The sequence below is a fragment of the Geotrypetes seraphini genome, chromosome 5, assembly GCF_902459505.1.
Source record: "Geotrypetes seraphini chromosome 5, aGeoSer1.1, whole genome shotgun sequence".
NCBI lineage: Eukaryota > Metazoa > Chordata > Amphibia > Gymnophiona > Dermophiidae > Geotrypetes > Geotrypetes seraphini.
The window spans coordinates 12,733,158-12,749,684 of NC_047088.1; the positions used below are offsets into that span (position 1 = coordinate 12,733,158).

Sequence of the window (16,527 nt, forward strand, 5' to 3'; positions counted from 1 at the left end):
CTTTTAAAACAGGAGGATCAGAGAGTCGATGCAGCACAGAGTAGTGCACTATGGACAAAATAGTTCATAGTCTGCAAAGAAAAAAAGTGAAACAAATACAGATTCTGTAAAAACACATGCCATGTGCTGATGTCAGAAGGCTTGTCTATAGAAAAGGCTCAATTAGATGGCACACTTCTTTGATGGAAAACTAGATATGTAGTAGGCATGGACCTTTACACCTGCACTAGGAGTGGAGAAGTAGCCTAGTGTTTTGTGCAATGGCCTGAGAACTTGGTTTGATTTCCGCTGCCAGCTCCTTGTGACTCTCTGGCTTAATCCTCCATTGCCCCAGGTACAAAATAAGTACCTATATACATACAAGGGTGGCTTGAAAAATTTGATAAAAAAACAAATAAGCGGTCCAGAGGAAGGCTACTAAATTGGTCTGTGGTCTTTGTTATAAGGTGAATGGGGACAGACTTAAAGATCTCAATATGTATACTTTGGAGGAACGTGGGGGTTGAGAGAGAGAGAGATAAGAGACATTGAAATACCTACATGGTATAAAGGCACATGAGGCGAGTCTTTCATGTGAAAGGAAGCTCTGGAATGAGATGGCATAGGATGAAGTGAAGTCAGGAGTAATCTAAGGAAATATGGTTTTTCACAGAAAGGGTGGTAGATCGGTGGAACAGTCTCCCGGTAGAGGTAGCGGAGACAGACCTGTCTGAATTAAAGAAAGTGTGGGTCAGGCATGTCTGATGTTTTAGGGAGGGAAGGAGATAGGAGATAACAGATAACTGCTGTGAATGGGCAAACTGGTTGGGCCATTTGGCCTTTATCTGCTGCCTTGTTTCTTTGTTTTCTATGTAAACAACGGAGTCTCCATTGAGGGCTATACACATAGTTCAGCGAGTTTCAGTTTTTTTGTAAGCTATTTTTCCTATGATACGAGAGAACTGGAAGCTTGCTGGACTAAGTGTATAGATCTCGATAGAGACTACGTTGTTTAACTTGCTTTATTACCAAACTTTTCAAACCACCCTCTTAATATGTAAACCGCTTTGATTGTAGCCACAGAAAGATGGTCTATCAAATCCTATCCTCTTCACTAATACATGTCATGTACACACACAGATTATAATATTTTATAAACTGTGCATGTACTTATGTGCTCCACCCATGTTTCATCCCTGTGGGCATTCGCTGGCAAAATACACATCATTGTATCAATGCACATAGTCTTCATCTGGTTGGTATTATGTAAAGAGTCACTTATGCATTTATCTTAACACCATTAGAGCATAAGTGGTTAACACACCCCAAGTGACCATATATTTTACCACCTAGAGAAAATGTCCATACATTTAGTGGTTGCTTCTAAATCTATAAATCCACTTTCCATGGATTTTCAATGGTATTGTTTGGGCAGTGCCAGAGAAAATCCTTCCAATTGTCTTGGCCCTATCTGTTAGGGTTGAACGAAGGCAGAGTGACTAGAACGAGCAATATTAAGAAAAAAAAGCAGTTGTGAAGTAAACCCCTTAACTATACAAGAAAGTAACTTTATAGGAAGGCATGTATGTGCCTACTTTGCAAGACATTTATAAGCAGTAAAAGGGTCATGGATTTGATATGCTACCAAAGTGGCTCATATTATATGCAGGTATTTTCTCTGTCCCTAGTGGACTCTGTCGTATGTTTATCTGGGGCAATGTTGGGCTAAGTGACTATCCTGTGGTCACAAGGAACCACAGAGGATATAGTGTGATATCTGTACTTTCCTCACCTGTATGATTTGACAATCATCTGTAGACCTTCTCCAAGGTTATTCTTTTATGAACACCAGACAGAAGTATTTGTTGAGCATTTCTGCTTTTCCCTCACCACTTTCCACAAAGAGGCTCTTAGCACCTTTGATTCCACCTTTAATTCCATCTCTGATCTTCCTCCTCCCCACAATATACCTGAAAAATGTCTGCTCATCTCTCTTTATCTTTAATCACGTTTACTTCTATTCTTGATTTTGACATCCTGATTTCTTTTGGACTCTTAGATTTATGCCGTTTTGCGGTTTTTCTTCTGTGTTTTGTAAATGCTGCCTTTTTTTGCCTTGATATTTGCAGCAACTTCATTGGTGAACCATATAGGTTTCCTTCTCCTTTGGCTGTATTTCCTCTATTTACTTTTCCTTACATAAACATCAGCAGCCTTTTTATAGCCCCTTTCAATTTAGCTCATTCTTTGCACATCCCATATTTCTTCCAACCATGCCAGATTCTGTTTCCTTAGCATCTGCAGCACATGAATTCAGAGACTAGTGGGTTATGCCCATCTACCAGCAGGTGGAGAAAGAGAGCACCAAATTGAACTCTCTCATCTCCAGCAGGCAGATGGACGTATCTTCATAGGTTCCTGGTTTCTCTGCCTCTTGGATCCTGTTCTGGGTTTCCTAGTTCAATAAAGCTAAAGGTTGTCCTGACTGAGTGGTGCCAGTTTTAGGGGCTACACTTGGTTACCCCAGGTCCCTTCCCCATCCTAAACCCTCTATCTGTGCATATTTTCTCCTGTCCCACACTTTTAAAAAACCCAAAATATATATATATATATATATATATATATATATATATATATATATATACAGTGGTACCTTGGTTTACGAGCATAATTTGTTCCAGAAGCATGCTCGTAAGCCAAAGCACTCGTATATCAAAGCAAAGTTCCCCATTGGCCACAATGTAAACTCAAACAATTTGTTCCACAACCAAGGTTTGCTATGGTGGCCCAGGGGTGGGTACCTGCCTGTGGGTGCTGTAGTGCTTTCAGCGTGTTGGCTTCCTACCCTGGGGGTCCCCGTGCAGCTACCCTCCCGCTTTGGCCGATGCCTCTACCGTCCGTCAGTGCCTCCCGGCTCCCGATCCAAGCTGGCCGCCATCCTGTGCGAGCATGCGCACATCCGCTCCTCTCCTGAGCCAAGCCAGCTAGTGCCTCCCGGCTCCCGATCCAAGCCCCCGCACAGGATGGCGGCTGGCTTGGATCGGAAGCCGGGAGGCGCTGACGGACAGCAGAGGCATCGGCCGAAGTGGGAGGGCAGCCGCACGGGGACCCCGAGGAATGGAAGCCACCACGCTGAAAGCGCTGCAGCACCCACAGGCAGGTACCCACCATTGCTGAGAGCTCGTTTATCGGGACGGTGCTCGGTTTGCGAGACAAAAGTTTGCCGAGTGTTTTGCTCGTCTTGTAAAAGACTCGCAAACTGCATCACTCACAAACTGAGGTTCCTGTGTGTGTGAGGCTGGTTTTGTTTTGTTTCGCTCTCTCTCTCTCGAATCCCTTTTCTGCTTGGTTACAGAAGTCTCTGAGTGTGCTTTTAAATTTCTTAATTGAGTTGAGTGCATCGCAACTTTTTTTCTTTTGGTGGCATATGAAATGGTAAAATGTTGCTTTTGCGATGGTGAGTGATGAGCAGTGTCAGGGCAGTGTCTGGGGTGGGAGTCTTTGGGCTACTTTGCTGTAGAGGATGTTTTCTACGAGGACAGACAGTTGATTTCCCATGCAAGGGAGGGGCAGCCACATTCTCCCAGTCCCCCAATTCAGTGGACTTCAGCCGCTAACTTCAGGTTAAATATACAGTATATTAAGCCTCTTCATTAGTTCAAATAACAATCTCTCTTTCTCTATTACAAATATCCTTTCAGAAAAAGAATATGTATATTTACCAATCACACAGCAAGTATACTTCAGTGTCATGTCAGCATCACATGACCGGACATTTCCCCCAACACTGTTCATTACTTACCACAGCTAGAGCAACATTTTATCGTTTCATCCGCTGTATGATGCCACCAAAAGAAAAAAGCTGTGATGCACTCAACTCAATTAAGAAATTTAAAGGCATACTCGGAGACTTCTGTAAACCAGCAGAAAAGGGATTCTAGAGAGAAAAAAACACAACCAACCTCAAGAGAAACCCTCTTTCCCATTAGTGAACTCCGCTCCCTCTATCTCCGTCATCCACTCTATCTCAGCATTAAGATCACTAGGGCAGTGTTTTTCAACCTTTTTACACCTATGGACTGGCAGAAATAAGAGAATTATTCTGTGAACCGGCATTGGTCCATGTGGCGGTTGAAGAACACTGTTTTGGGCCCGATGCACATGTTGGTCCTGTGGACCGGCAGGAAATTTCTGTGGACCAGCACTGGTCCATGTGGTGGTTGAAGAACACTGCACTAGGGGACTCGGAATTCAAAGTATACTTTTATATCCATTGCTGTTTTCTGTAATTCAACCATCTTTCACTGTTACCACCAATTTTAATGCAATCAATAATACGCCATCTAACATCCACCATACAATGATTCTTTTCAAGCCAATGTGCCACTATAGGAGTCTGAGTATTCTTAGTAGTAATTCAAGATTTATGTTCTGTCAGCCTCAGCTTAATCAGATGGCTACTTCTTCTCTCATATACCAAATTACATGGGCATATAATAACATATAGTACTCGTTCACTAGTATTTTTGAAAGAGTAAACAAGTGATTCACACCTACCCTTTCCACTCCACTCATTATTTTATAGACCTCGATCACATCACCCTTGAGCTGTCTCTTCTCCAAGCTGAAGAGCCCTAGCCACTTTAACCTTTCCTCAAAGGGAAGTCGTCCCATCCCATTTATTATTTTTGTTGCCCTTCTCTGTACCTTTTCTAATTTCACTATATCTTTTTTGAGATACGTTGACCAGAACTGCATATGGTATTCGAGGTGCGGCCATACCATAGAGCAGTGGTCTTGAAACTCGTGGCCCAGAGGCCACATACGGCCTACCAGATACTATTTTGAGGCCCTCGGTATGTTTAATCACAAAAGTAAAATAAAAGAGTTTCTTGATCGTATGTCTCTTTAGCCATAAATTACAATATTATTATTAAGACTTAGCCAAAAGGAAAGATTTATAAACTATAAAGAGTTTTACCTCATGCAAAATTGTCATTTCTTTAATAAGACATTAACTTTTTTCTGAGACCCTCCAAGTACCTACAAATCCAAAATGTGGCCCTGCAAAGGGTTTGAGTTTGAGACCACTGGCATAGAGCGATACAAGGGCATTATAACATTTTCATCTTTGTTTTCCATTCCTTTCCTGATAATTCCTAATGTTCTGTTTGCTTTCTTAGCTGCCACCACCGCACATTGAGTTGAGGATTTCAACGTATCCTCAACGATGAACCTAGATCTTTTTCCGGGGCAGTACCTCCTCCCTGTACATTGCAACTCTATCCATACTGTATCCCCATAATGTCTACATTGAGTGCATTTCACTGTGAGCAATCTTGTCAGCATGTATTTGGCTGTGCAATTCTGTAACATGCATTTTCCATATAAAACATGCTTTACATATGGAAAATGCTTGATAAAAATCATTTCCGTAAGGTTAAAGTTTATCTTAGAAAATTGAAAATTGAAGCAGTTTGTGGGTTTAAAAAAAAAAAGTCCAGCAGATGTTGAAGCAATGTGAGTAGTTAAAAATTACTCCTGTAATTTATGTTAGTCTTTCTCAGACAATAAAAGATGGAGGAACTGGAGTAAATAAACCACTAATTTTGCACTAATTAACCTCCAGTAATGAATGCTAGGCAAAATGCTATAAATCTTGGTACTTTAAAGCAACAGCATTAGGGGGTGGGGGAAGAAAACCCTCAGAAGCTATGAGGAAATTCCTCTTATGTAGTTGTGAAGAAAAGAGCTTATTTCACTAGCTCCTCTTCATACATCAGTCATAGGCAAAAAACAAACAGATCCTTTTTTCATACATTTTTATTTGATTTCAGCACTTTGCATTTTTAGTAGTCTACTACAGTTCTGTTTATTCTCGAGCGTGAATAGAAAATGTAACAAAGTAAGTGCCAATAGCTCTGTATCTTTTTATGTTTTAGGTTGAGAATGTGAAGGTTTTGGACCGATATACAAGCAAGAAGCCAGCCATTGGGACCTTATATTTGACTGCAACACATTTGATCTATGTAGATACCTCTGCCGAAGTCAGAAAGGAGACGTGGGTAAGCTCCACAGATTCAGGGCTTTTTTCCCCCCATTTCTTCAATAAGAAATAGATGTAAACTGTTACCTAGAGCAGGGATTGCCAAACCATGAACTGCAGGGCCAGGATCTATAATAGTGAGGAAGGGGTAGTGGAGGACATAGATAGGCGCAGACTAGGTAGATCGGGCCTACACAGAGTGGTCGCCTTGTTGGGCTGATCGGATGGACCATGACAGTCTTTTTCTCTGCCTTCATTTTTCTATATTAAAACTAGATCATGAGGTCATTTTTCCTGGACCCCTTGCATTGATAAAATTATTCCACCTCTGGCCTGCCCATGTTGATGTTCTTTGTTTACCCTGGCAACATTGTGATTGAAAGCCAAAAATGTTTCTTTCTGCTGAGACCTAAGTCCATCATTAATGATGGACATGTTGAGCTTTTAATGATATTTAAACACCAGTCCCCCCCATACATGCAAAACCATTTATTATTAGGTGGTTCAATCTAAATTTTTTATTCCAAGCTATCAGAACCATAAGGTTCTTCTCGAATCAGCCTTTATCATGGAAGAACCTTATGATCCTGATAGCTTGGCAAAGTGGAACAGCCGTCTGAAAATGCATAATAAATTTACAGCCTCTTTTACAAAGCCGTGCTAGCAGCAGCCGTGCGGCAACAGCCCCGAAGCCCTTTAACTCTCTATGGGCTTCGGGGCTGCTAGCGCGGCTTTATAAAAGAGGCCGTTTGTTTGAAAAACCTAATAATAAATGGTTTTGCATGTATGGAGGGATTGGTGTTTAAAATATATTGATAGGGGTTATGTGCACCAGTTATAGTGAAGTCTTAATTCAGTTTTGGTGAGCTTTTAATGATGACATACTCGAGGAGGAGTGTTGACAGCTGACTGAGAGAGAACTGTCCACTTAAACTGCAGCATCAGAAAATGCCAGTCGGGGAAATGTTAAAAAGCTTGGGGGAAGAGGAACAATGGAAGTGAAAGAAAGCTTCAGCGTAAGTGAGCAAAAGAAGGAAGAGACAGAGGGAAGGCCCATCCATACCTCTATGGTCTACCACCCTCAAATGTGCATATTCCTGCAACCCCCCTCCCCCTAAGGCAGGGGTGTCAAACTCAATTACATAGGGGGCCGAAATCTGGGGCATGGGCTGGGTCGCGAGCCAAATTTTTTATTGGGATACTTAGGGGTCCTTTTATTGAGCTACGCTAACCGATTTAGCGCGCGCTAAATGTGCAACTTAATAAAAGGACCCCTTAGTCTTGGTAGAAGTGGGGGTTGCGGCCTCTCCAGCCCTGCGCCAGCTCTGTGATGTAGACAAAATGGATGGATGGAAGAGAAGTGGAATGAGCCAACGTGCATGACTGACATAGTTTGTGGGAAGTTTGTATCTCTGGAAATCTTTTGAACAAAGGAAAGGGAGGACCACCTGTGGAGCTGATCTTTTGTTTGTGAGAAACAGTTGGGCCTTACTTTTGGGAATGAGGGATTGGGGGAGCGCTCTGGCCTCTTGTGCGACCCTCGGCCTTGCAGAGGTCTGGCGGGCACGGCCCCGGTCGTCCTTCCTATACAGAACCATGGTGAGACCTCATTTGGAATACTGTGTGCAATTCTGGAGGCCACACTACCGAAAAGATGTGCTGAGAGTAGAGTCGGTGCAACGGATGGCCACCAGGATGGTCTCGGGGCTCAAGGATCTATCGTACGAGGAAAGGCTGAAAAATTTGCGGCTGTACTCACTTGAGGAACGTAGGGAGAGAGGAGACATGATCGAGATGTTTTAAGTATATTACCGGCTGTATCGAGATGGAAGAAGAGATTCTCTTTCTCAAGGGACCCTCGGCCACAAAAGGGCATCCGCTCAAACTCAGGGGCGGGAAATTTCATAGCGACACCAGGAAATATTTCTTCACCGAGAGAGTGGTTGATCCTTGGAACGAGCTCCCGGTGCAGGTGATTGAGGCAAACAACGTGCAAGAATTTAAGAGCAAATAGGATGCCCATGTGGGATCCCTTAGAGGGTTAAGCCAAGGGAACCTGTCACCAGGAGTGGGATCCCTAGGATAGTAGACTTGGGGGTGGGTCAGTAGAGTGGGCAGACCTGATGGGCTATGGCCCTTATCTGCCGTCATCTTCTATGTTTCTATGTTATCCTGCAAGGCAGCCATCTTGCTTCCTTCTGCTCCTCTGCGAGAGCAGCCTAGCCTCCGCATCAGTGTTCATGGGGCACTTTGATGACTTTTCTCATCACTTGTTGGGGCCCGGGCGTGGCTCTTGCTGGCTTTCCATGGCATGCGTGAGTGGCATGTGGGCCAGCCCTCTAAACACCGCGCGCCGATGGTGGGCTCTGCCTGATTGCTCTGCTTTTGTAGATCACTTCTCAGCCCACCATTGTGAAGCGCTCATGTCTTCAGGTGCCTCGCGCATGTTCCCATGCTTCTTGGCTGGTCTTCTGAAACAGCCGAGTGCTTTGGAGGGTGGCAGTTGCAGCCTTGCACACCGGCACCTCTCCTGCATTGGGAGGCGGAGGTCGCGGTCTGTTGCTCACCCTGTTGCCACTGGCAATGTCGGGACAGTGGGCTGTAGTTCCGCCGCTCGGCGCTTGTGCCTGTCTACCGGCGGGCCAGCTTGACTGGGGTTTTGTGGTCATCTGGTGGGCCAGATTTTGACATGTCTGCCCTAAGAGATCCCACGTGCCTGTCCCTTGCTTTCTTAAGTTCAAATACAGTCCTTGTTTCAACTACCGTCCTCTGCTGGCTCAGTTGATGAGCTGACAGGGGAAGCCCCAAACAGCTGAGCTCGGGGGAAGCCCTGAAGCCAGCCAGCTCAGCTGTTAGGGGCTCCTCCTGCCACAATCAGCTTAGCTGGTAGGGAGAGCAGTAGCGGTAGACAAAAGAAAACATGTTAAATTTTAACAGGAGGGATGAGAGGAGGAGCTGTGCCTAGTGATTGTGTTTCTAAGTAGGCACCAGGCATGGTTCTCCCCTTTTTACCGGGGCTGATCTGAACGAATAATGTGCATATAATATGCATACTATTCATGCAGAGCATCACTCAGAAACCATTCCCGCCACAGTATTTTTTACTGTGGTGTCGAAGTGTTGTGCATCGGGATCATAGTAACTACCATTAGCAGTTTTGTTAACCTATGGCTGCTGACTGTGGAGGGATGTTTTGATCAGGGAAGTGAACTGGTTGTGCTAAACTGTTTCTAGTGTATATTAATGGACCTAAGTTCCCCAGGGGATAGTTAAAAACTTTTTTTTTTTTTTTAACAGTGAATATCTTTGGAATAAAACTCAAATTGGCTCAAATTTTCAAAGCTGCCAAGGCACATACATTAAACAGAATACCATGCCCACTCCTATAGTTTAGCCGATTCTAATGTGCCTGGATGAAGTCATGTCATTTCTGTGTAATTAAAATGAATTTTGAAACAAAGCTGCTACTACTACTATTAATTATTTCTATAGCGCTACCAGACGCACGCAGCGCTGCACAGAGTTACAAAGAGTAAGAAAACAGATCCTGCTTGAAAGAGCTTACACTCTAAACAGACAAGACAGACAAACAAGATGTCATGGATACAGTTAAGGGGAAAGGTTAATCTCTGGCTGGGTTGGAGGGCAGAGGGGGAGTACAGGACAATCAAGCCATTGTGACATCACTGATGAGGTTGATTCTTATTGGTCGAATGAGGCATTATGACATCACAATCTCAGCTCTGACTGAAACTCTTCACACTACTACTATGAATTATTTCTATAGCGCTACCAGATACACGCAGCACTGTACAGAGTCACAAAGAAGACTGTAAGCTCTTTGAGCAGGGACGGCCAAGACAGACAAACAGGATGTCATGGATACAGTTAAGGGGAAGGGTTAATTTGCTGGCTGGGTTGGAGGGCAGAGGAGTAGGGTTAAGGATTGAAAGCTATATCAGAAAGGTGGGTTTTCAGTCTGCTTTTAAACAAGTGAAGGGACTTGACAGACAAACTTGGGTAATTTATTCCAGGCATAGGGGGCAGCTAGATTAAAGGAACAAAGTCTGGAATTGGCAGTGGAGGACACAGGGTACAGCTAAGAGCAGCTTATCTGAGGAACAGAGTTCTCTGGGAAGTGTATAAGGAGAGAGACGTGAGGAGAGATATTGAGGGGCAGCAGAATGAACATACTTGTAGGTCAGCAATAAGATCTTGAACTATATACGATGGCAGATAGGGAGTCAGTGAAGTGACTTAACCTTTTCCTATCATGTGTCCCGGATGACGGGACATTCCAAAAATGTCGTTGCCATCGTGGATAAACAGTCTGTATGGACTAATAAAGAGCCAGGAACACAAAATATTTGAATTTACAGACTTATGACTTATTTACATGATGTTTATAATAGCCCTAAATGATAACGGTGAATAATACAAAACTTTGCTAAAATAATTACGATTGGAACCAGCGTAATGTAAAATTTATTATCCCAGGACAAGCAGGCAGCATATTCCCACATATGGGTGACGTCACCGACGGAGCCCCGCAGCGGACAGCCTCGAAAGCAAACTTGCTTGAAGATCTCGAACTTTCGAGTACTGCACCGCGCCTGCGCGCGTGCCTTCCCGCCCGAACTAGGGGGCGCATCTCCTGAGAGGATCCTCAGTTTGTTTATTTCCGCGGAGACAAGAAGACACGTTTTCTTTCTCTGCAGCATTGCCTTCTCATCACCGCGGCTGTTTCTTTTAATTTAAAGTCGGTCGCTGTGTTAATTTTATCTTTCTTCTTTTCTTTTTCGAATAAAAAAAAAAAAAAAAAAAAAGTATATTCTTTTTTTCTTTTAAGTTCGGCCGTCGAGCTTTGGGCCTAGGCCTAGGCTCCTTCGTTCGACACGGACTTTGTTTTTTCCATGTCCCGGCCTCTTACCGGGTTTAAACGTTGTCGACAGTGTAATCGGGTGATTTCGGTCACCGATCCCCACTGCCGCTGTTTACAGTGCCTGGGTTCCTCTCATTCCCCAGAAGATTGTCATCGCTGCTTTACCCTCACTCCACGAGCTTTTCGGCGGCGTTGTGCTCAATTTTTTCAACTTTTCGGTATGGAGCAATCTTCGGAGCCGGCCTCGACCGTGGCGGCTGCACCGGTCTCGAAGGCCTCGACTCCGACGACCTCGACACCTGTGGTCTCGAAGGCCTCGACCCAGACTCCGGCTGGAGTTTCGGTCTCGAAGGCCTCGACCTCTTCTACTTCGGTTGCCTCGAAGACGACGTCTTCAACGAAGCCTTCTACTGGGGGTAAGTCTCCGAGTTCCCTTTCAGGTGCCGTATCCAAGAAGCCACCAGAGTCCTCGGCGCGACCACTTTCAAAGCGTACCTCCAAGATAAGGGAATACTCACCTTCGAGGTCGCCCTCTTCGGAGCGTACTGCTGCACATACGAGGTCAGAATCTTCTGTCTCGGTGCCGATGCTGGAAGACATGTTAAAGTCTATCCTCACCACTCAGATTAATTCTTTGGTGGCTCAACTGGTCCCGTCCTCGACCTTGCCTCGGGCTGACCAGCCTGTTACTCAACCGGAGCTTCCAGTCTCCCGAAGCCGATCCCGGACACCGAAAAACATTTCTTCATCGGAGTCGTCTCCGGGCTCTCCTCCTCCAAAGCATCGATCGAAGCATTCGAGACATGTTGCCTCCAAGCTTCGGAGGGAGTCTTCGCCGTTGGATACCGAGGCTTCTTTGTCTCGTTCTTCGAAGACGAAGCAGGGATCTCGACATCGAGCCTCCACTCGAAGCCCTTCTCGATCCAGAACCCCATCGAAGCCAGTCCGTCGAGACAGTTCTCCACACACCTCGACTCATTCGGTACCACGTACACCGGGTACTTCTCCATCCAGAAGTCTGAAGAGGAAACATTCTCTTACTCCACTTCACAGTACAGCTTCTTCTCCTACTATGCGTATGGAATCGGACATTTCCACATACTCTAGAGAAAATTCTCCATCCTACTCAGTACAACATAAATCTCGCAGTGGCTCTCCTGAAGAATCATCTGACCCAAAATCAGTTTCTTTTGCCAAATTTATTTTTGATATGGGCCAAGCTCTTAAGCTAGACCTTCATTCAGACTCTAAATATACTCCTGAGTACCTGGCGGATATGGAGCTTCCCCATCCTCCTAAAGAGTCACTCAGATTGCCTATGACTCCTGTCCTCCAGCAGACCTTCACTCGCAATATGGAGACTCCTTATTCTATCACTGCCATCCCATCTAAATTGGAGTCTCGTTACAGAACGGTTCCATCTAAAGGATATGAAAAGTCTCAACTTTCTCATCAATCTCTAGTGGTAGAGTCATCATTAAAGAAAGCACATCCATCCAAAATTTATGCTTCAGTTCCTCCTGGTAGGGAAGGCCGTACCATGGATAAATTTGGTCGACGTTTATACCAGAATTCTATGATGGCAAATAGAGTTTTAAATTATAATTACATTTTTACGTCCTATTTCAATCATTTTTTAAAGATTTTGTCTTCCTTTTACCCGGATATCTCTACCAATCGTCTATCAGAATTTAAAAATATCCTTAAGACTCTTTCTCAGTTGAGACTATTCATGCTACAAGCTTCCTATGATGCCTTTGAACTCTCGTCTAGAGTCTCGGCATTTGCAGTAGCAATGCGTAGATTAGCATGGTTACGGATAGTGGACATGGATCCTAACCTCCAGGATAGATTGGCTAATCTTCCTTGTCAAGGAAATGAATTATTTGATGACTCTATTGAGGCAGCTACAAAGCGTCTTTCAGAACATGAGCGCTCTTTTGCTTCCCTCATCCGTCCAAAACCTAAACCTGTACCAACTAGAGGTTTTAAACAAACTCCACGTCGCTATCCACAGAAAACAACTCCTGCTTTTTCTAGACCTCCTGCTCGTCGGCCTCCTCCACAACAACGACAACAGAAGTCACAGACCCCTGCTAACACTAAGCCTGCTCAGTCTTTTTGACAATCTCAACTTGAGCATTCAAATTTCTCTGTTTCCAAATTCTCCCCTCCCCATAGGGGGTCGCCTGTCCAATTTTTATCATCAATGGGAGCTCATAACATCAGATCTCTGGGTACTTACCATTATCAGAGAGGGATACTCTCTTCGACTCCTTCAGGTGCCTCCAGATCGCCATCCAAGAGAGTGTCTTTCAAATCAGTCGCATCTTCCTCTTCTTCTTCAAGAAGCTCGGGCTCTTCTTCTCCTGCGAGCAGTGGAGGAAGTTCCTCTCTCCCAAAGGAACTCGGGATTCTACTCCCGTTATTTTCTAGTTCCCAAAAAGACGGGGGATTTGCGACCGATTTTGGATCTCAGAGCTCTCAACAAATTTCTAGTCAAAGAGAAATTTCGAATGCTCACTCTGCCAACGCTATATTCCTTGATGGATCAAGGGGATTGGATGTGCTCCCTCGATCTCAAAGAGGCCTATACTCATATCCCCATTCATCCAGCTTTTCGCAAGTACCTCAGATTCCAAGTAGGAAATCTTCATCTTCAGTACAGAGTTCTCCCCTTCGGACTGGCTTCTTCCCCCAGAGTTTTCACAAAATGCCTTGTGGTTGTAGCTGCAGCTCTTCGCAACCAGGGTCTCCAAGTATTTCCATACCTAGACGACTGGCTCATCAAGGCTCCCTCTCTTTCAGGGGTTATTGTAGCGACCCAACAGACTATTCTCTTTCTTCAAAGTCTGGGATTTCACATCAATTTTCCCAAATCTCAACTAATTCCTTCTCAGTCTCTCCAGTTCATAGGAGCGACTCTGGACACTATCAATCTGAGAGCATACCTTCCTCAACCACGTCAGGATGCACTCCTTCAGATTTCTCAACAATTCTTCCAACTTTCCACTATTCCAGCAAGGAAAATGATGGTTCTGCTCGGTCACATGGCCTCTACAGTTCATGTGGTTCCTTTTGCCAGGCTTCATCTTCACATTCCTCAATGGACACTGGCATCTCAATGGCAACAATCAGTGGATCCACCAACTCGACTAATTTCCATCACTCCTTCATTAAAAAAGTCTCTCCGTTGGTGGATGCTCTCTTTGAATCTTTCAAGAGGTTTACTGTTTTACCCTCTTCCTCATCAGAAGGTTCTCACAACCGACTCGTCAATGTATGCATGGGGAGCCCATGTGGACGGTCTTTGCACTCAAGGGCTCTGGACCCAAGCAGACCGGAGGTGTCCTATAAATCTGTTGGAACTCAGAGCGATATTTTATGCTCTCAAAGCTTTTCAGCATCTTCTTCACGACATGGTGATTCTTGTACGTACCGACAACCAAGTAGCCATGTATTATGTCAACAAACAGGGAGGGACGGGATCTCACTCCCTCTGTCAAGAGGCTCTCAAATTGTGGCAGTGGGCGATTCTCCACAACATCTTCCTCAGAGCAGTTTACATTCAGGGTCAACACAACTGTTTGGCGGACAAATTGAGTCGTCTTCTACAACCTCACGAATGGACACTCAATTCTCCTACTCTTCGCCAAATTTTTGCTCGTTGGGGGACTCCGCAGATAGATCTGTTTGCGTCACCTCTCAACTTCAAACTGCCTCAATTTTGCTCCCGCATCTTTACTCCTCAACGTCTCGAAGCGGATGCGTTTCTACTGGACTGGAGGAATCAGTTCCTTTATGCTTTTCCTCCGTTTCCTCTGATTCTCAAGACTCTAGTCAAGTTGAAGTCAGACCATGCCACCATGATTCTGATAGCTCCTCGGTGGCCCAGACAACCTTGGTTCTCCCTTCTACTTCAACTCAGCACCAGGGAGCCTCTACTTCTACCAATATTTCCTTCTCTACTCACGCAGAATCAAGGATCTTTGCTTCATCCCAATCTACAGTCTCTACATTTGACAGCTTGGTACCTTTCTCTTTAACAGACTTTTCTCAATTCTCTCCGTCTGTACAAGATATTTTACTTGCTTCCAGAAAACCATCCACTAGACAATGTTATGGTCAAAAGTGGACAAGATTCTCTGCTTGGTGTTCTACACATAATTTACCACCCAGATCTGCTTCATTGACATCAGTTCTGGACTATTTACTTCATTTATCTCAATCTGGACTTCAGACTACATCTATCCGAGTCCACCTTAGTGCTATAGCTGCTTTTCATCAGCCTTTGGATGGAAAATCCCTTTCTGCACATCCTATGATTTCTCGTTTTATGAAAGGACTTCTCAATCTCCATCCTCCTCTTAAACCACCTCCTGTGGTTTGGGATCTCAATGTTGTTTTAGCTCAACTTATGAAATCTCCTTTTGAACCACTTGACAAAGCTCATCTCAAGTATCTCACTTGGAAAGCTGTGTTTCTGATCGCCCTCACTTCTGCTCGTCGTGTCAGTGAGTTACAAGCGCTAGTGGCTGATCCACCTTTCACAGTTTTTCACCATGACAAGGTGGTTCTCCGTACTCATCCTAAATTCTTGCCTAAAGTTGTTTCAGAATTTCATATCAATCAGTCTATTGTTCTGCCTGTATTTTTTCCAAAGCCTCATTCTCACCCAGGAGAGGCGGCTCTTCATACCTTGGACTGTAAACGTGCTTTGGCTTTCTACCTGCAACGCACTCAGCTTCACAGAACATCTCCTCAACTTTTCATATCCTTTGATCCAAACAGGTTGGGTCGTCCTATATCAAAGCGTACCATCTCCAACTGGATGGCTGCTTGCATTTCTTTTTGCTATGCTCAGGCTGGTCTTCCTCTGCAAGGTCGAGTGACGGGCCATAAAGTTAGAGCTATGGCGGCATCTGTAGCTTTCCTCCGATCAACTCCTATTGAGGAAATCTGCAAGGCTGCCACTTGGTCCTCGGTTCATACTTTCACCTCTCATTATTGTCTGGATACTCTATCCAGGAGGGATGGCCATTTTGGCCAATCTGTTTTGCAAAATCTTTTTTCGTAAATTGCCAACTTCCCTCCATCCCTTTTTACTTAGCTTGGAGGTCACCCATATGTGGGAATATGCTGCCTGCTTGTCCTGGGATAAAGCACAGTTACTTACCGTAACAGTTGTTATCCAGGGACAGCAGGCAGATATTCCCACAACCCTCCCACCTCCCCTGGTTGGCTTCTTGGCTAGGTATCTGAACTGAGATTCCTCTCAGGAGATGCGCCCCCTAGTTCGGGCGGGAAGGCACGCGCGCAGGCGCGGTGCAGTACTCGAAAGTTCGAGATCTTCAAGCAAGTTTGCTTTCGAGGCTGTCCGCTGCGGGGCTCCGTCGGTGACGTCACCCATATGTGGGAATATCTGCCTGCTGTCCCTGGATAACAACTGTTACGGTAAGTAACTGTGCTTTACGATAGGAAAAGGTTAAGGAGAGGGGTGACAAGAGCGTAGTGAGGTTGGTAGAAGATGAGTTGCACAGCAGAGTTTTGCACAGATTGCAAGAGGGAGAGGCGACACTGAGGGATACCAGTTAGGAGTAGATTGCAGTAATCTAAGCGT

At 44.8% G+C, this 16,527-nt stretch overlaps 1 protein-coding gene across 3 annotated transcripts in view; it reads left to right on the forward strand.

Annotated features, from left to right (window-relative positions):
- Nucleotides 1–16,527, forward strand: part of MTMR8 (myotubularin related protein 8) — a 105,833-nt gene that overhangs the window by 13,857 nt on the left and 75,449 nt on the right. For all 3 annotated transcript variants that reach the window (XM_033944627.1, XM_033944628.1, XM_033944629.1), the window contains exon 2: nucleotides 5,922–6,044. In XM_033944627.1, the coding sequence (XP_033800518.1) occupies nucleotides 5,922–6,044 (123 nt within the window). The remainder of the gene's footprint in view (nucleotides 1–5,921; nucleotides 6,045–16,527) is intronic.